This window comes from Falco naumanni, chromosome 5 (assembly GCF_017639655.2).
Source record: "Falco naumanni isolate bFalNau1 chromosome 5, bFalNau1.pat, whole genome shotgun sequence".
Lineage (NCBI taxonomy): Eukaryota > Metazoa > Chordata > Aves > Falconiformes > Falconidae > Falco > Falco naumanni.
Window position 1 is genome coordinate 63,030,161 of NC_054058.1, and position 20,789 is coordinate 63,050,949.

General features: G+C 45.7%; 1 protein-coding gene across 2 annotated transcripts in view; it reads left to right on the forward strand.

Annotated features, from left to right (window-relative positions):
* PLXNA4 (plexin A4) overlaps window positions 1–20,789 on the forward strand; it is a 455,595-nt gene that overhangs the window by 376,416 nt on the left and 58,390 nt on the right. For both annotated transcript variants that reach the window (XM_040595348.1, XM_040595349.1), the window contains exons 12-16: window positions 1,207–1,397; window positions 6,961–7,112; window positions 7,708–7,825; window positions 13,123–13,259; window positions 14,932–15,099. In XM_040595348.1, coding sequence (XP_040451282.1) covers window positions 1,207–1,397; window positions 6,961–7,112; window positions 7,708–7,825; window positions 13,123–13,259; window positions 14,932–15,099 — 766 coding nt within the window. The remainder of the gene's footprint in view (window positions 1–1,206; window positions 1,398–6,960; window positions 7,113–7,707; window positions 7,826–13,122; window positions 13,260–14,931; window positions 15,100–20,789) is intronic.

Sequence of the window (20,789 nt, forward strand, 5' to 3'; positions counted from 1 at the left end):
TTGACAGCCGTTTTGCAAACTTGTCTTGCACCTAACATGAAGAAATAATAAGTTTCTGGGCTTTTCTTTGCATTGGTCAATGCTTGCTGACTTCTGGGGTGCAAGTATGAAGAGCCAGCCAGAGCTTTTCAGCACACATATCCAAAGCCTTTGGGCTTTAGGACTGTGTATAGTAATAACCACAAACAAGACTTTAGTCACCTACTGACCCAGCAAAACAGTAGCACAAAGGCAAAATCCCCCATCTTATAAAGAAATTCACCAACATGCCCACAAATACAGGAAAAAGCAAGCCTGAAAGCCTCAAGTCTGTCGTCTTCACCTTCAGGGAGGAGAATTTTTATCAGTTTCCTACCTGTGCAACCCAGGCCTCAGTTTACATATCTGTATAATAAGGATAAATAATATGATCTTATTTTGTAGGAGGACTGCAATGTTTTTAGGCTTTATTTAGAAAAAAAGCTTTGCCTTCCTCTAATCACTTAGCAATCCAAGATGCAGCTAAGCTTTAACCATTGCTCTCTTTATTAGAGGAGGTTCAACTTAGTACTTCAAAGTGTAAAACAGACTGAATTTCTGGAGCAGAAGAAGGAGGAAAGGCTGATTGTGAATCCCTGGATACAGCCTCATAGTGAAGCATTGTGGATTTATTATTATCTCTTAGGATTTCTGTTAAGGGGGAAACCTGAGTAACCTGAGTGGCATCACCTTGGCGCCCAGTTCTGGGTAGTTTCACATCAGAAAAATCCCCAGGTTTAAGCTGTGGGTAGACCGGGTCTAGAAAATCATTTTAGGATGAAGTGCTGAGTCTGAGACTGGTTATAGGTGGCATCACATGACATTCAGAAAGTCTCTGAAGAAGGAAAGGACTGAGGCTGAGTCACTGCCCAAGCACCTTTCCCCCCAGCCGCCTGCTTGTAAACCCTCATCTTACTGAGCTCAGCATCCTTCCTTCTGCTGTCAGCTTCCAAACATATCTTTCAAGGGGTTTGAATTTTGACAAGTGCTATTTATTTCAAGAAGGATGTAAACGCTTCCCCCTCACACCCCATTATTCACCCCCCTGGAGAGTTCCCATCCTGCCTCTGGGATGAGCAGCCCATAAAACCTTCCCCTTTTTCACTCCTCATTCTGCCCTCTGACATCCCACCACTCTCCCATGCTGTCTGCATCTCTCAGGTCCTCTCTGTTTTCCTGTCCCTGCAGTTCACCTGTACAAGTGCGGGGCCATGCGGGACAGCTGTGGACTCTGCCTGAAAGCTGACCCAGACTTCGAGTGCGGCTGGTGTGAGGGACAAAACCAGTGCACGCTGAAGCAGCACTGCCCAGCCCAGGACAGCCAGTGGCTGGAGTTGTCCAGCACCAAGGGCAAATGCACCAACCCCAAGATCACGGATGTAAGTCATGGATCTACCAGAAGCTGGGGTATTCCCTGTCGTACCCTTTCCCTGCTTTATTTTCCTGATTTATCTTTGGGTTGGTGAGGGGAAGGTTATGGCTGAGTTCTGCTGGATCAGGCAAAGCCCCAGGCACCCTTGGTGATGGGAAGACATGGTGGCCTTCAAAGGCAGGCACACGACTTCAGGTGTATAGATCACAGGAGTGAGCAGGGCTTCAGGGTTCCCACCATAGTCCGTGGATGTAAATCAGTTGCACAAGCACAGTCTGCTGGTGCAGTCTTAGGAACGCCACAGCATTTGACCTGCACACACAGGGCTGGTAGACATGACATCAAGCCTTTAGGAGACCTTGGCCTTCTAGTGGAACAGCTGAGGGTGAGACAGGATGCTCTGGGACATCTCAGATGGGCAGTGTGAAGGTAATCAAAGGAGCCCAACTACCTCTTGAAAGAACCTCTTTGGCCACCCTGGCTGAGAAGGAGATGTTGAGTGATCCTGGAGTGGTTTGAATTTTGCTGACAGGAGATCAAGAAACAAGGTGGGTTGTAGTTCATGCTTCCTGGCAGCATGACATGGACAGGGTCAACGTCCAGAAAAAGAGCAGACTCCACTGGCCTCAGCAGTGTAACAGTCTTTTGTTTGCCTGGCTGACTTTGCATGGTAAAAGAAATCCCCACGGAGCAAACAAAGCCCTGTATAGCTATCAATGTTCCCCCTTTGAAGGCTCAAGGAGAAGGCAGGATCAAGCCTGGACTAATTCAAGTTTGGAACTGTCCTATTAAGTGATAAAAGAGAGAATGAGGGTGAGGCTGGGGGGAAGGAACTGCAGGAAAATGGTGTTCTTTGTAAGATTTCCTATTGATTGTGTTAACTAAACCTAAGGAAGATCTGCGAGGAAGGTACAAAGGTGAGATAAGAGAATAGAAAGTCCATAGAGAGAGCAAGCAGAGGAAAGGAGAGAAGGCAAGGTAGGCAAATCAGGCCTGCAGTCTAAAGGGACTTTCGTCTGCTGTCTTGGGATGCCTTTGCCACAATGATGGGCACTCAGGTCACAGGGCAGGCAGCAGGATGCATCTGAGCCTTGAAAATGGGGGCCCCATCCTTACCAACTGCCTCCTGCCTTAAGGAAGTGTTTCTCAGTCACCATGCCTTAGTTAACACGAGCACCCTTTCAAGGTGGCTAGGGTCTTATTTCCAAATGAAAAAAGTAAGGAGGAAAATGAGACAAAGATAGGGGTAAATGCAAAGAAGGGAAATCCAGCTTCCACTGTTGTGATTTAATAGGAATTATTATGCAGGTTATTTTTTTCTAGAAAGCAAGAAAGGCTTTTTCAGTTGTATTTGGTTAAGAATAAAAAGTGTGGGAGTTATGGACAAGCCCATGCCCATGCATGAAAGTTTTGTGAAAGCAAAGGCTGGGTAGAATCTTCTTTTCCCAGATACCACTGAAAGGAACTCCTTTTACTGTATTTCAGTCCATCTTTCTGTCATTCATCAGTCCCCAAAGCACTCGCTCAGCTGGATGCTGGAGTGCCAGACTTATTCTGATGTTTCTAAGGTAGAGGTCTCCACTGCACTTGCATTTATCTGGGACTGGTAATTTTAAGCCCATCTGAACAACCCAAAGCTGTGAAACCAAACCCAGACAGTCAGAGTGAGCAGCTGCATCTGAAAGTTCAGCTTTGAGGCCTTGAAAATTATTGGGAGGTAAAGGAAACCTTTTCTGAATCTTTTCAGATTCTTGAACTTTGAGAAAGATTCAGAAATTTTGCACAGATTCAAAGAATTTGAAATTGGGAAGCTGACGGATGACCAACTAAAGCAGAAGTCCAATACACAAGGACCTGACCACACCGTAGTACGGTGTTCTGAAGGTCCATCCACATTTTTCTGCCATGCTTTGACTCCAACCCTGCACCTACAGTTTCTTTACGAGGTGCAAAGCACTCATTCTCGACCCTACAGCTCCAGAGGGGACATACTTCTAGTTCTGCTGGCATTTCCTCCAACAGCTCCCAAAGCTCGAACAGATCATTGCAATATTTGCTCATGAAATATTCCAGCTGTCTGGTGCAATCATAAGTAGCTCTTGGAAAGTCTTTTTCTGAGCCATTAGCATGGAAGTAATCTCAAGTGACTGGATATATATTGCAGCTAATGGTTGGTCTGGGGCGGTTGGTAAGAGCATGCATATTCTGGCGAGGAGCCAGGGCAGTATCTGTGGAGGCGAAGGAGGAGAAACAACACATGTACTTGCACAGACACACACACATACCCAGCACAGAGCTTCCCATAACCTGTGCTTACGTACTAGCTCTTGCATTCATGTTGCCAGTCAGTGAAATCAAGGGACTTAGAGACTCGCTGAGCCACAAAACCTCCTTTAAGAGTGAGAAGCTGCAGCATTAGGCTGATGTGAGCGGAGGGTGTAAATTGTGATGCAGTGTTGCAGCTCTGGTCTTCAAAAGAAAGCTGAGGCTTCCTGGCAGCTTTTGTTTCCCTGCCTGTATTTTCCTCTCCAAAACTGACAGGTTTCATTCCACATTTTTGCACCTGTGATAGAAACAGGCTCCTTCTCTCTCGCTGTGGAAACAGCATGGTAAGACCTTCTTCTTGTATGCACCTATGGGAATGCAAAGGCTTGGGGTCAAAAACTCTCCCACCTGCTCCTGGGAGAATCTCAGGCACTCCTGTTTTAGGGAAATAAGTGGGTTTTGAAGCTGGCCTTTACAAATTAAAAATCGCACAGGGATGTAATCAGAGGTGCTGTGCTGCCTTCCCTCCAGGGAGTTTCCCATCCATGCTTTTTGAGTCATAGCAAGAATTCTTAAACATCTCACCCTTTAGACAGAGCTGGAAGAAGGTTGATAATGTCAACACGGAGGTTTTTGTGACTTCTTCAGTGAAACTTTTGCCTCAAACTCACCCCTAGTACTAAAATAAAGGACTTTTCTAGCAAGATGTTTCTTTTCACCACTACACCTTCTTTTATTCAGGGTAATGACATCAGTCATATGAGGAAAAAAAATCCTCTTTTGACCTGCTATGAGATGTACTGCCTGTGCTAGCAAGCTCTTTCAAGCATAGGTGAGCCCTAATTAACCACAGACCTAGCTCACTAGACACCTGCCTTACTAGAGCAAGTAAAACTCATTTGATGGCAAGTTTAATACCACAAAACAGAACCAAATTACTCCATGGGGAACTCAGTTCTCTTACAAAGTGTGTCTAATGCATTAGGAAATAAAATAAGGGAATTTTGGTTTATCTTTCTCTTTTCCTTTTGAGTACACGCTAGATTGCATTTGGTATGGTGATACATTCTGGCCTTCCAGCATCATTCATATAGTGTTTTTTCAGGAGAGGATTAACTGATATCAGCAAAATATGTATTTCAAACAGAAAACTTTGCTTTAATAGATATTTATTAATGACTCGGAATAAAAATATTTTGGAACTCCATTTCTGGAAAATAGTTTGAGTTTTCAGTGTTGAATCTCCAACTGAGACAATCAGTATTAGTTTTTCCTGGAATAGAAATTTCATTTTCATTCTCATTTTTTAAGTTACCTTCTTCATTTCCTGGAAAATAGCCACAAATGCCTCTCTGTTTCTCTTTTTATCAGTTTTCTAGTTGTCTATCAATCTCATCACCACAGACCATCCAAAGGTCAAATCTCCAGCCAACCCAAATAATCATTTCACTTGTCAGATTTATGAATGTTGTGCTATTTTCTTTTTAGGATGTAAGTATCTTTTGGAGTAGGCATAAGCCTGCCATGGTTCTGATTTCATTGGCTCAAGTGGTATTTGTTTGTTTTTTGGACCTGAGACTGGGCCGCTGCAGGGATCTGGTGCTGCAGAGGTTGTGTCTACGCTACACAGCCCAGGGATCCAAACGCTCATCTGTGATCATCTGGGTTTTTAATTTGTTAACCTCTGTTGGTTCCCTGTATAGTCAGAGCAAAGACATGTTCAGGAGGTTGTTCACAGCACCTAAAATTAAATATCCTAAAATAAAATATCCCCTAAAGTGCCAGGGTCTGTCTCCTTCTATTAAAGACGAACCTTGTAAAAACTGGCTTCGGGGTGGAAATTAGGCTAACCCAGGTGCCAGACTCAGCACTAGGAAGCGGTCAAGAGCAGCCCTGCTCATGCTAGTGCCTCGACTTTCCCTGCCAGTCCGACTGCTACGCAAGGATCTAGCTGCCAGCTTTAGATTCCCAGTTGGCAGAGCCATCGACCAGTGGGTACGGACCTCAGACAGGGAATTCCCCCTTCCTCACTGCAGTGAGAGCCTTGCCAACGCTGGCAGATGGCATCCATGGCATCCTGAGTGGGCAGCAGGGAATACCCTTTGAAAGCAACGTCTGAAGCCCCTTTCAGCTAGCCAGTTGTATGGCAAAACATTTGGGCACAGTGAGTAATTGGAAGGGCAGAACTGAGGTAATTAAGGGCCAGCCCCATGATTTCTGTCTTGTTTCAATGCTGAGGAGACAACTGTGATGCTAATTTCCACCTGGCTCTGAACAAGGGTGATGGATGTGATGCAGAATGCTTTCCCACGTGCGCAGCTCCTTTGCACGGGCCAGAAATACCGCACAGAGGCAGGCAGCTGTGGGTGCCCCACGAGGCTCTGCAGTGGGAGGGAGAGGGGAGCGTTGGGGGTTGGCTGGTGCTTTGGCTCTGCTGCCCAACACAGCCACTGCTGAGCAAGACACAGAGAACCTACCCCTGCTATGGCCTGGTGAAGGTCCAGACTGGGATGGAAACATCATGCCACCAGCCACTAGAATGGCTGGGATAGCCACTTGTCTCATGCTGGGGCTCAGGAGCTTCCCACCCTACAAATAAGTTGTCCATGCTCCCATGCCTGCCCTCAGCTCTCCCGTGAAGGCAGCTGGAGCCCTTTCAGAAATACGTGTTGGCACACAACAATTGCTGCTGCTGTCTCGGTTGCCATCCACCTACTCCATACCAAATCTGACAAGCTGTTTCTTTGTGTCTCGGCTGTTTTTTTGAAGTGGACGTTTTCAGCTGAGTTTGTGACGCATGACCAATGCCTACCTCCAGAACAGATCAAAAGTCCATGCGCACTGGGCTGGGAATATAGGATTTAAAGTGACTGACTGAATCCATTTGTATCCTTTTCTCATTTTTTCTCCCATTTCTTTCTACCTTACCTCCCTCTGGCCTTTCCATGGCTTATGTCTATAAAGTGCAGAGCTCAGCTGCAACAGCAGAAACCCCTGCTCCTACCTAGAAAATACCTCCTACTCATCTCTGGATATTTTGCAAGTAGTTAAAAGGGAGTAAGTGAGATCTGGGGCAGAATTTTGTATACTCTGTGCCTGGGGAATGTGTGATACATATATTTTCAGGGGAGCTGGACCAAGTGATGTATCTGGAGTAGGCTTGTTCCCTCAGTTGTTCCCCATTCATGAGTGTCTCTAGTTGTCACAAAGAGACATGATGTTGCCTGTTCTCTCACCTGAGAGGATGCGGGTATCTTTACATAGGTGGTTTGATTATTCTCCTTTTTCTTGCCTTGTTTCTCCAGATCAATCCAGTGACAGGCCCTCGCGAAGGAGGGACCAAAGTGACCATCCGTGGGGAGAATCTGGGACTGGAGTTCAGAGATATTGCTTCTCATGTCAAAGTGGCTGGAGTGGAGTGCAAACCACTGGTGGAAGGGTACATCCCAGCAGAGCAGTAAGTTGGGTGTGTGGCAAACAGTGGGCCACAGCACATCTAGTAACAGTCGTTGCTATGTGTAGGGTCTTCTAAGGAATCCATTCCACCCAGCCTTGGGTGATGGGAGATGCCATTCCTCACTTACAGCTCAGGAGCTAATAATCCTTTTATTACTGTATTTGGACTTCATATTTAGATAATCCTCATGGCACATACCCTGAAGTTATCTTCTGTTTTTCACATAACAGCCACCACAGGGTGTGCAGGAATGACCATTAAGCATTACAGCTCCAAAGCTGTCCACCATGCAAGGCTGGAGGATGGAGTGACCCCTGGGGTCAGACCTCAGCCCAGCATTTGTCTGTATATTTAAGTGAAGCTATGTTGATTTACATCAGCTAAGCATATGTCCCACCAAGTACCAACAGCCAAAAGCCACCTCTCTTTAAAGAATAACATAGTCCACAGTTTGGATCCTGAGTTGGAAAGAAGAGGAAGGGTTAAGCCTGCAGTCCATTCCCCAGCACTGTGGGCTGTTTGCTCCAGTTCCATCTATATCCAGACTGCCGAACCATCTCTCAAACTTTGCTTCTGGTTCATATTTTCTCCACAGGATAGTATGTGAGATGGGGGAGGCCAAGCCCAGCCAGCATGCCGGATTCGTGGAAATCTGCGTGGCTGAGTGCAAACCAGAGTTCATGGCCAGGTCCTCACAGCTCTACTACTTTATGGTAAGCTCCAGGGAGAAGTTCTCCTTGACCCTGAAGTTCCTTGGGCCCTGGTTCCCTTTGCTGCATCTATCCATCGTCCTTGACCATCTTGAGCCTCTGAGCTCTTCACTGCCATTCTGAGTGCACCAAATTGTTCTTTCCATTTCCTTTTAAAATCTTGTTATGTGCAAAAATAGCTTGCCTGATTAATGTTTTAACAATCTAATAATAGTCCAAATTATTAGTCCAGTTACAGTTACATACAGTCATGGTCCAAATTAGTACAGAAAATCCTCATTAATAGTTAAAAATGCTATACAGGAATGAAAAGGAGAAAAAAAAAAAAAAAAAAAAAAAAGGAAAAAAACCCTTCCCTAGTATCTTACTTTTCCTGGGTATGATGCTCACCCTCTTGGCATCTCTCCAGGCCTGCAGCTGAAGGCACCAGTGTCCCTCAGGAGAAACATAGGTGTTGCCACCATCACCCTGAGCTCTTCCCTGGCTGGGCGTGATGCCCACGGTGGGGTTTCTTCCTCCTCACTCTCGGCACCCCCGGGGGTATGTGGCCCCCCCACCGCCCGCTCCCTTCTCCCCGGTGCCCAGCACCAGGGCAGAGCTGCCCAGCGCCCAGCCCGGGCACACCAAGGGCTGGTGTTTGCTGGGCAGCGCCTGCCCGGGGCAGCAGCCCTTGGCCGTGCCGGGTGTCCCCAGCGCGGAGCTCAGGCAGGTGGGCACCAGCCCCTTGGCCGCGGGACACGTGTGATCCCAGGGACACCCAGCTCAGGGCACGGCCAGCCCAGAGATGTCTGAGACCCTGCGGTGTTCGGCCAGTACAAGGCCTGTGGCCTTTTGCTAACAAGGACAAAATTTCCTATTTACTGAGCCACAGGCAGTCACCATAGCAGTGGCAAGTGTTTCTGCAAGGTGTAGCATTCAAGGGATGTTTGTGTTAGATGGTCTTTTTGGTGTCCTGGAGAAGCTGTGCTGCACCCCAGCAGCACTAGATCAGGCAGGACCAGTTCACCAGCCAGGCTCTGGGAGAATTGTAGAGTGTGACTGGGACTCAGTGCAAGTGGGCAACTGGTTTGGATGCAAAAATAGACACCAGCAAGCTTGAACTTCAGCTAGCTTTTAAGGGCAGGTGGTTTGGAGAGAGGAAAGAGCTATGAGGAATTTAGAGATGAAGCCAAAAGTTCCTAGGGATGGTGTCTGGTGGGATCACACACACAGCTCCCCCTCAATGTGTGCTGAAGGCACTCAGAGAGCAGCCGTGCTCCTCTTTTTAGAGAGACTGGGCTAGCAAATTGGCTCGCTACACCACCTGTCTGGGACATCAGCTTGCAAAGCAGTCAGAGGGGCTCTGGGCCTGATTCTGGGCTACTAATGATGCAAGTTCAGCCTGAGGCTGTTCATGAAAGCCTCATGGAAGAGAGGAGCAGAGCCAAATACATTGTACACCAGACTTGGTTTTTTGCTCCTTTCTGATAATGCTCCTTGTCCAAGAGACCTGCTTATTCCTCTAAGGCCCCTTGCTGAGGACATGCAAGCATCGCCTGGCCTTGATCTGTGCAGGGTTGAGATGAGAGGGTCTCTTTGTTCCCATCAAAAGCTCCCAAATCCTGCAATGGAATGGGTCTTTTCTGAAATTATTCACGTGGCCAAGCACTTTTTTTATGGTAAAAGGAACTGGTAACAAATGCAAATTTCTTAGGTTTGCCCCCTGTGCTACAGGAATTTCTCAATTCTCTGTATTTTCTGATGTCACTCAGGTGCTATGGTTAGGTGGGGGTGGGCAGAGAAACACCTTGAGAGGTAGCCCCCACTAGGCAGACAGAAGGGCTCTTTCCAGGACATTACACTTTAATGTGTCACCTTTGTTGCTCTTGGAATTACTGTCTGATTTTGGTCATCCGTGTCCATCTGTGACAGCTTTTCCCTCCGCTTGCCGGCTTTCTGGCTGCCAGCTATCCCAACCGTGCACAAGCATGAAGTCAACAGGGTTTTCTCTGCTGAATACCTTGATATCTTTGTGCTAGACAGAAAAAAATGTAGACACTCTCCAGCTTGCCTATCATATGCCCTCTCCCGTGTCCGTTGCTTCCATAGCAGGAGCTGTGTTTGTTGGTGTGGCTTGGCTTCCTCGGATACTGCTGCCAGGAGGGTAGTGATGTTATTGCAGACATCACAACATGCCTTGGCTTCATGCAGGGGTGGGTGGCAGCTTGAAGGGAAGGAAGATGTTTGAAAACGAAGGAAGGGCATCACAGGGGAGACAAATGTTGCTTTCTGACACATAGTAAATCCTCTGGAAAATTGCTTTTCAAAGGGTTTGAAGCAAAACAGGGTCAAATTCGGCCAATAGATTCAGCCTCTGCTGTAGAAATTGGAAGAGATTATATCTTGAACTCAACAGGGTATTTAATTTCAGTATTTTAAAAAAGAGGTGGCTTAGTTTAGAAATGTTAAGGGAACCAAAGCATTTGGTTGCAGGCTGATATTATTATTATTATTATTATTATTATTATTATTATTATTATTATTATTATTATTATTATTATTATTATTATTATTATTATTATTATTATTATTATTATTCAGTTTGTGGCTATGAATATTGCCATGGTCTTTCAATTAAAAAAATTTAATTCCCCTCACTTTTCAATTCAGATGCTGAAGCTAGTTTGCCTTTATTCTGCCTTTGGATGAGATTAAGGCCCAGTGCAGGTGATGTGAGCTGCTCTGATAGCATCTCTTCTGGATCTGCTCCTTGTCCCAGGAGACCATTTGCAGCAGGTCTTCTTTCCATCTTCCCCCTTCTTCTGCCCCTGTTGAACCTATAGAAAGGAAACGCAGGTGCACACGCCATGTGGGAGTCACATCTTGCTCTGCTCTTGTTCCCAGGAGGAATGAAGTGGGAACCAAGGTCTTGGCACGCACCATGAGGTCAGTTCAGACACAGCTCTGATGGCAGCTTCTCTGTGGGCAGCCTGTGTGTGTGTAGGAGGCGCTGAAGGAAAGTAAAGGATTGGGGAGCAGAGGAAAGTTGGCAAGCTCCTAGAAAGGTGCAGAAGATTTCCATTCCTCTTTTCCCAATTGTTACCGTCCACTTCAGCCTGTTAGAGATCCACTAGATGCATTTGCATTTTCCATCACCTTTCACCAGCAAGGAAATGGTAAATAGCCTGGAGAGTTTTACTGCAAACATGCTGTGCAATATTTATGAAGGCCACTGTGAATAATTAATGGTTTATCTCAACTTTGAAAGCTTAGCCACAAACTCTTTTGTAAGATTTGTGTGGGACATAGCAATGCTTTGCCAAGGAGCATTGCTGAAGTACCTCTGGTCTGCGAGGATCTTCTAAAGGTCATGGCTAGTTTATCTGCCTCTAGGAGAGAGCAGGAAACCCATCCAGGTGTGGGACAAGGGCTTCGGGTCTGTAACTCAAATGTTCCTCTATGGTTTGTAAAGCAGATACTATTTCAGTGCTCTTGTGTAGGCTCTGTGCACCAGGTTGGCCATTCTCAAGCCATTTTCTCCCACCTGGGAGGACACCTCCCAGCAGCAGCCATCATGGTCAGCAGTAATTAGCACTGGTAGGGGTGGCCATCAATAAGGGATTAAAAAGGAATTGCCATCAGAGCTTGAGGTGGTACCCCAAAAATAGAGGAGCAGTACGTACTGAAGTGCACCTTTTGCATCTGCATACTCTTGCTGCATCTTTTATGCCAGTAACAGCTGTTAGAGAATATTCCTGGAGAAGTAAAAAAGCAGTTTCCAAAACATCATGTCAAAACCAGTCAAGTTTAAACACAAGAAGTGTGCAGTTCTGACAAGAGACTTTTCTACAGAGCTGTGGGTTTCATGCCTGATTTTCATGTTCAGCCCTCTCTCCAAGAGGTAGCTGCATTTTGAACCAAAGCAAAGTGGAAACCTCACTGCTGTTTTTCAAAATGATTAGCCAGAGGGGCACAAGGACAGAGATGGCTTCGTGTGTGCGAAAGAGGGAGCGTGGTGTGTGTCAGGTGGTTTTATAAACATGGATTAATGGTCTCCAAAGCTCAATAAGGTGACTGTGTGATGTACCTGCTCGTTCAGAGGAGCAGAGGAGAGCTTCAAGCATTTGTGTCATCATTCTTAAAGAGAGGAGGAAAAAAATAATCTTCATTTAAATGCATATAGTAGCTTTTCACTTGGGACTGAATGGAAAGTTTTTCTATTAAAATGCAAATGAAAGAATAAACTGTAACTCCAAATTTCTCCCTGAAAATGGATGTCTCCTCTCTGCATTGTGGTAACAGAGTGATCTCTGCATTCAGAGTACAAGTATTTTATCTTTATTTTGGGAAGGGAGAGCAGGAGAGTAAGAAAAAGAGGTTTGAGATTTGGGGTCCCTAAAAGAGTTGTGCCCTTTTCTGATACATTGATACAGCACTGTGTTATGTTTGGAAAAGTGGCTTGGAAAATCAGCAGAAAAAGGAAAAAGGTGTTCATCTGGACAGTGCTCCTTTTGCGGCCATAGTATTTCAGAGCAGATCTCCACATGAACACTGCTGTGCTGTATCGCTGCCAGACACTCATGTGGTACTAGGCTGTCCCAGCACCCAAGTCTGATAAGGAAATGAGAAAGATATGAGGTCATGCATTGGGCATGTGGGAGAGGCAAGGCATGAGCTCCGATGCTCTGCTGAACCACAGCTTTCCTCCTTCCCTGGGAAAAAGCCCGTGAGCACAGGGTGAGTTTTTAGGCATCTCTCTGGAGCTATACAGTGGGCCCTGTTCCCTTCTTAGATTGATAGGGTTTAGAGTAATCTTTGCAAGACCTGATAATTTTCATCACTTGTGAGCTCCATAGTTTGGAGGTAGAGAGTCCCTGTTAAGATCCAATCAGCTAGTTCAAGACCCGGTTTACCTTGCAGAGGTGATGTTGCAGGATGGACAAATGACACCTCAGCTATGTCAAACAAGCAGTGGAGATGGGAGATCATGGCTCCAGTGGCTCCAGGCCCCTGGACTGATTTGCAAACACAGAGTGTTTCTGAGCAGATACAAACGCAGGCCTGATTTTGGAGGGGTGGGGAGAACAGGCTGGGCTTAGGTCTGAACTCATCCCACCGCACCTGGCACTCAAGCAAGGTGTCTATGATAAGACGGTGTCATCCTAGGATCCTCTATTGGCCAGAAGATACAGTCATCTTCTGAAGTCCAGCGAATGTGATTAACCCCTGGGGGTGCCTACCTCTCTCCCTCACTAAAATGAGAGAAGGAAGGTACCTATGCTCCCCTGCTGTGTTTTCAACATGACCCTTCACCTTCACAGACTCTGACGCTCTCTGACCTCAAGCCAAAGCGGGGACCAGTGTCGGGTGGCACCCAAGTAACAATTACAGGCAACAACCTCAATGCAGGCAGCAATGTCATCGTGACCTTTGGGCGACAACCCTGCCTCTTCTACAGGTACAGATGAGTCCTTGCTACTGTATATGCCTGAGTCTGAAAGACATGAGCAATTATAGTTAAGAGACTTCTTCTGCAGCCCAGACAACCTGTCCCTCAAGTGCCTCTTCTACCTGTGGCCATGTCTATTCAGCAACAGGACTTTTGCATTCTGCACCATGTGCAGCCTTACTCTGCATGTTTTGGGATGGGAGAATAGGATTTATTTCATTGTTTTGATTGGTATTTGATGTGCTTTTTTCCATGGCCCCTTGTCAAATTTCACTACAATTCTCCACGGTCCTATGCTTTGCTACTTGCTCTGGGAGTATGTAATTTTAAAGATTCATTTTCATGTCCCTGTGTTAGCAGGGGTGACAAAGAAAATCTGACAACATAGGTTCTAAGTATTAAACCACGTCCCTTTTATCCCAAAATAGTCCTGTAGTGCTAAGAAATGGATGATTTGCAACATTTTAGCTCTGGGTTGGCTCCTGTTCAATTGCAGTTCAGAGAGGCTTAATGTCAGTGTTACCTGCTGAACCTTCCCTGATCCCTGTGAGAATGAGTCTGAATCCAATTCCCAAGGGCTCCTGCAGCTCAAAATTACTCTGTGCAACACATTTTGCTGCCAGGATCGGTGCAGGTTGAAGACGAAGTTGGCACATTTCTCCTAGCATATCCTTAGCAGAAGAAGGGCTCATTCACAGGAGACCTGGGACCACTGTCTTGGGGCAATGCCCTTCCCTCTCCTGACTGTGGGGATCCTCTTTAGCCACCTGTCATGACTGTGGTGTGGTTCAGCATCTATAATTCAGGAGGGTGAAGTCACAGCTTGTGATTTAAAAGGCTAAGTGGGAACCACAGCTGCTTGGAGATGCTTACTGAAGAGACGGGAGTTTTAGGAGGAATTGAGCATGGCCTTTCAGGGGAATTTGGAGAGCACCTGAGGGTGCAGTCAGTGAGGGCGAATGCCATGTTGCAAGGAAGGATGCACTCTGCTTCATCCTTTCTAGGGGTGTAAGATGAGGCTGCATCACAAAACACAGGACTGGGGAGATTGAGGGTGTTTGGAGCCTAGATTTTGGGCTCTTTATGGAAGGTAAGAGCTGCGGCAAAATTCAGACCCAGAGCTGGTTTTGAGCCCTGCCCAAAAGGAAATGTTTATGCAGAATCCTCTTTGAGTATAATCATAAAGTGCTTCCCACTATATTAACACCTTTCATGCAAAGATCTTAGACATGCTGTGAACTGCACTTAAACATGGCTTACAGTCCTAATGCAAAGTAAACTTTATTACTCCAGACTGGAAAGTTGAAGTACAAACACCCCTTTTTATGAGCCACTGCTGTGTATGTCTGCAGACGGGACACAAACATCCATTTAATCACACACTCTCTGATGGAGAGAGGTCTGGTTTGGACTTCTCTTGAGGTTCAGTTTTCACTCTGAGACCTGAGAAATGATGGCTCTTGTGGTTTTATTTAAACTATTTAAATGAAAAGGCAATGTCACTTCCTCAGATAAATGTGTTGCACGATTCACAGCATAGTCCTGTAATGGCGAGTTTCACCACTTCACAGTTTCTAGGTTTAAGGTCACAGGACATAGAGTAAGTAGCTGGGCTCTTTTTGGCACCGGTTGTTTTGCTGCTGGTAGCACCTGGTTTATATTTATGTGCTTCTACTCACAGGAGATCCACCAAGCATATTGTCTGTAACACCACTGCCTCTGATGAAGGCTTTGAGAAGGTGAAGGTGTCTGTGAGAGTGGACAAGGCCAAGATACATCAGGAGTTACAGTATGAATATGTAGAGGATCCAACCATCCTGAGGATTGAGCCCGAGTGGAGCATCTTCAGGTAAGCATTCCATAGACACTCCCCCATACCACCTGACATGGTTTTCTAATGCAGCACTAATGTGTTCATACTGGTCCTAGATACAGAAAACTGATTTCCAAGCATTGTGGTCACTAAGAAATAGATTTGTGCAGAGATACTTCCCAAAGCCCAAGATCATGAGGGCTGGTGGACTTGCCTTCTGGGAAGACTAAAAGGGGAGACAAAGCAGTGTATTGTGCATTCATTACAACACCTTGGATGCTCAACATGTGTCTGTGCTCATGCGTACCTTGGGACAACATTTCCACATAGTCTAGTGAGGGATAGATGGGAGCAGGGTCCTTTCTCCAAACAAATGCCTTATATTCCAAACCTAAATGATCGTGCACCCCACCTTCACTAGCAGAGCCAAGCTTCCTGGCTTAATGCATAAAATCCAGCTGCCAATGCTTACCAGAAGCTTGCCTTGAAGACTCCATGCTTTAATTACAAAGGTAGATGCAGCAGATCTCCAACTTAGTGCTGAAGCATTCTCCCTCTTCACTGCAGCTCAGGGTTTATCTCCAGCACCAGGATGCTCCCTGTCTGCATAATATTACAGACCACTGGAGCTAGTTAAACTACATGGTTGTATCCCTAAAAACTGCAATTCCTAGTGCTTCTGGCCATGACTGTGTTTCAGGCCCCACTGGGATGGGTCCACAGCTTTGCATGGCAGCAGGACCAGTCAGTGATTTCTTAAAACCAAGCATAAATGTCAAACTGCTTAAAGAAGTGAATCTTCCTTGGGTTTGGAAGCTTCAATTCCTACCTTTCCCACAGCCTTCATGGTCTTGCTGGCTTTGGACTGAGCATTGCTTGTTTGGCCATTGTGCCTGAAAGCCCCAGGGCTGTCTCCCAAGATGAAACGCAAAGGGAGCCCTGGTCCCTGCCCTATTAACAGCCTTCCTTCTCGTTAGGCATCCCTTTTTCTCTTCACCCCATTGATGCTGCTTTGGTGAATTCAGAGGCTTCACATGAAGGTGTCTGAGAGGAGCATTTGCCCTGGTTGTCGAAGACATCAAAGCAGTACCCAAATGCTCTCAGAAGCCTGCAGAAATGGCCTCAGGAAGAGAGAAATTGGTCATTAAATGCACTGGTATTTCCTTGAAAAGATACAAAATAAGAAATCTTAGTCTCCCCCCATTCATCCACGGCAGCTTTCTGCTTCCCTGTCAAATCGTACTGATCGGAGTATCTAGGGATTAGGAGCAGGGCTTGTAAATCCCCACAGTTCAGCTCCTGTCCAGAAGATGTTTTCACAAATCAATTAGTGCCTTTAATTACCATGAGGGAATTTACCGATTTAGCTGGATTGAATCTTTGCACGTTGGTCTTGAAGCTTTAGTGTCTGGATTTTCCATTTGGGGTTTTTATTTTCAGTCAGAGTTCAGGTTATCAGTGAAATGAGAAATCGCTTTACTCTCTTCCTTATTAAAGTGAGTTCAGTGCTGGTTAAAAGGTGCAAGATTGACAGCCTGGGAGAGTGAATTCCCCTGTCATCCCCAGGAAAGTTGCAAGATGGGAGACCTTCCTCTGTCTGGCCTCAGGTCAGGCTGGGAGGTGAGAGAAGTTCTCCAGAGCCCATTTGCTCCTTGGTTTCTCCACTGAAGACTCTAGCAACAGACGAAGAAACAGCCTGGGAGATGCTTCAGGTGTATTGGTAAAGCTTTGCCCAGCCCGGAGGTGCAGAGATTCTGCACCCTTTTGCTTGTTACCCTGGATCTCCCATCCCTCCTCCCAGCATAAAGGGAATTAAGAAGAGCTGCTTGTCTAGTGGGTGCCAGCTCACTTGCAGGGTGTGTGGCTGCTGGGATGGATGAGTGGAACTCTACCTGTCTCATCATCCGGGTACAGCCTCTACCCTCTGCTCTCTTCAGCATCACTGAAATCAGAAAGCATCCACTTGAGCATTAACAGGTGCCCAATTTTAACCAGACCTACCCCTTCCATCCCCCTTCTTGTGCATTTTTTAATCACTCCAAAGGTGCATAACCTTGGAGGAGGGTGCAGAAAGAGAAGATGCAATATCCAGGATTACCACGGTGGTTTGGGGTGTCAAGGGCAGTTTTAAGCACTGTTAACCATTAGCTGTGGAGCTCCATCCAGCAGGTTATAATGGAGACAAGCATTAGAGTAAAGCCTCTGCCCAGAGCTGGATGAAAGGGCAGCCAACTCCAACTCCAGTCCTGAGAACGAAGAGGGAAATAAGTTAATCAAGACACGTGGATCTGGAGATAGACTGAGGAGACTATTCCTCAGTATATTTGTTATGCAGTACGATTCATTACAGCAAATCCACTGTGCTTCTCTGATTCATCACTCCTGGCTGTGGGGCTAAGCTGTTTTGAGGGATAGATGATTGCTACTAAACCAGCTTTGCAAAATTAGTGAATGAATGTATTGAGCCTGGCTTAAAACCTTCTCAAGTGCCATTTTCCAAGACAATAAAGAAAAGATTACTGCTAATTTACTTCCATAGCCAAAAAAAAAAAAAAAAAAAAAAAAAAAAAAAGAAGTCACACTGGGCTGGCAGGTAACTAGAATTTTATGAGGTTCCATTAATACTTTTGATCTGAGTTTCATTTGAGTTATGCCTAGCAATTGTCTGAGTCTGCAGACAGAAAATTATGCTCAGAGCTTTGGGGACAATAAGGAGTTAAATTAAGAAAGCTTGTGGTCTTGTCTCTTGGCACCTCTGTGATTTTGCTGGGCAGTGGCTGACAGTTTTCCTGCAAAGGCAAGAAACAGTTTTATTTGCTTGATTTGCAAGCCAGAGAGGGTTTGGGGGCGATACTGTGCTCTCAGCAAACACAACTGCTTTAGGTTTTTTTCAGAGAAAAGGCCCCCCTTTGATCAGGTGTTGTGGCTGTACTTAAGAACTGTGGGCTGGGTCTGCAAGCTGGGTTTCCAAACCAAATACAGCGTTTTTAACATGTGGGTTTGAAACTGTGTGTGCAGACTTGGTTGATCAAATAAAAGGATTTATGTGTATATGCACACAGTCAGATATATCTGTACATACATGCATACATTTGATAAGTCTGGAACACATAAACTTTCAGCTGAGTAACAATAAAAAATCCCTTCTAGTTTGAATTAGCAGAGATTCATAATAATAATAATAAATGATAATACAAATTAAAAAGTCTCAAAGCCAAAATTCTTGAAGAACCAAGACGGCGGAGAAAGAAAAACTTGGTTTATAGACTTCTCTTCTGGATTCTGGTGAGCGAGTTCTCCCTGCATGATATCAGGAATAGTTAATGCAAAGCTGAATTTTGGGGAGAGGGTATTCTTTCTGTAAGGCGGGGTGTGGGGTGTGTGTGTGTCTCTCTTGTAAGTGGATGCTTGACTTCAGAAGAGATCCTCTGTGCGTTCAAGAAAGCTCAACCATCCAAGCAGATCTTATGGAAACAGAAAATATGGTTTTGTCCCATACAATTTCCCATTAGAAATTTCCCATCACAGCTGATGGCTTTGGAGGGCAAGAACTTGAGGTACTCTGCGAAACTCAAGGTCAAATGTTGTCCTAACCATGGATTAGTCTGTACAGGCATTACTTGAATGAAAGACCAAGAGGAATCTTTCTGAAAACTGTCACAACAGCACCTGCCAAAAGATATGGTTGTGACAAGCTTTTTGGCAGAACTCATGTCTCAAATCTTCAAATTTACAGGCTTATGGGACAGTAGGCTGTGTTTAAGCTAGTGAATACTTAATCCAGATCTATATTTTAGTCCTGAAGCATGAGCATGCATAGCCCTCATATGTACTTTGGTCTTTCTTCTTTCAAAGGCAGGTTAGCTTCATCTATTTGCTTGATTTGCAAGCCACAGAGGGTTTGGGAGCGATGTTGTGTCTTCAGCAAACACAACCTATCCTGCTTGTTGGGAGAGCTCCTTGGTCCTTGCTATCCTTTGAACCACGACCAGGCATTGCCCAGGGTACCACTAATAGCTTATCAGCATCTACGGTCACCAGCCAGTGTTTGAGCTGCTGTCCTGGCCATTTGGTTTATCGGTGTGGGCACGACTAGAGGGGCTGAAGCACAGTCCCAGTTAGCTGTGACCAGCTCACTGGAACCTACCAGCTATACTCTCATGCAGAGATGCATTTGCATTCATTCCTACCTGCCCCATCTGATTAATAATAGAAGATAAATGAGGAAAATGGAAAACAGAGGTCAGAAATGGGGGAGATCTCTTGTCCAATATGGGATTCTTCCTCTCGGTGTGTTTGTTTTCTGGTGTTTTGTCATTTATAATGTACTTGTTTAACTTTTCATGTATGCCGAGGTTTATGTGGAGGCAGAAAGGGAGCCTGAGCTTTCTTTTCCCAATCCCACTGATTTAAATCCCACTAAGGAAATAAATAGCAGCCTGGACGGTTTCCAAAGGGAGTTATGGAGGCAGGTGCTGAAGTCAATGAGAGCACTCCTTAGCCTGGGAAACTCTCAGAGATGGGGCTGTCCACTGATGACATTTCCCCATCCTGCCCTGGACGTGTGAGCCCTGAAGGTTTTACTTTCTTGGGTAACTCTTCTCCCTGCAGCCCTTGCATCACTCTGCCTCCACCACAGTGCTGTAAGGGAGAGCTCACCCTGGTAGAGCAATGCTGTTTCAATTTGGGATGGCTGAAGCTGCCTGTGGTGCACCCTTCTCCTTGATGCTGTGTTCAAAGCCAACCCAGGCGCTAGCTCCTGCTGAAGCCTGGGAATGCTCCTTTGCAGTTTCCTTCCTCCCTCCCCTCTGTTCCCCCAAGTCCCACAAACAGAACTGCTGGCTGCAGCCAGACGAGGCAAGGGAAGGGAAAGGAGGGTGTTTCTGAAAGCTGTTTCCTTCTGCTGACAGTGATTGCAGGGAATGGGAAGGGCTCTGCCTACATCCTGCCATCTTACGCTGGGCTGAGAGAGTTGTTACAGAAGTGAGAAAATCTACCAGATGCATGGCTGTGGCTTGTATGAATCGGCTTTCTCAGGAAACCAGTCCTCATCTGAGCAAAGGGACACAGTGACTGGAAATCTCTTTTCTGTTATGTGTTGGATCTAACACACATGGTAGAGCTTATTCGCCTGGGTCGCCAAATGGAAACCAAGCAAATGCCTTATGTACTCCAGGGGTAGAGATTTTGACTCTTGTTCCTTCTAGATGCTGCAGGACCGGGTGCCCTGTCAGCACTGAAGTGTATTCACTGAGGTGATATTCTCTTATTCAGGGTGATATTTTTATAGCAGGTTTAACATGCAAGATGTTAAAGATACAGCCCTCAACCAAGGCAGCACTGAATCCTCAAGAGCTGCCTGCACAGGATAGTATTTATGAAGATTTTTTGGGGTCCCTTCCTTAAGTGATATAAGAGATATAATCTGCGAACCATTATGAAGAGTCCTTGTTAAATTTCCAACTCTTATCCTCATCACCAAAGCTTAGGATTTCTGAGTCCTAACAATGAAAAACACCTAGGTGCTGCTTGATGTGACAGTTTTAGCAAGTATGTGGTTTTACTTATTTCTCCCCTTATGAATGGATGAAAAATTACTATTAGGGGCGCTTTTTTGTTTGTTTTGGTTTTGTTTTTCCTTCCCTTCCTATGTGACTGTGAGATGTGGTCAGATACTTCACACTAAACATTTAGAAATACAGATCACCCATTGCTGGTGCAATCAG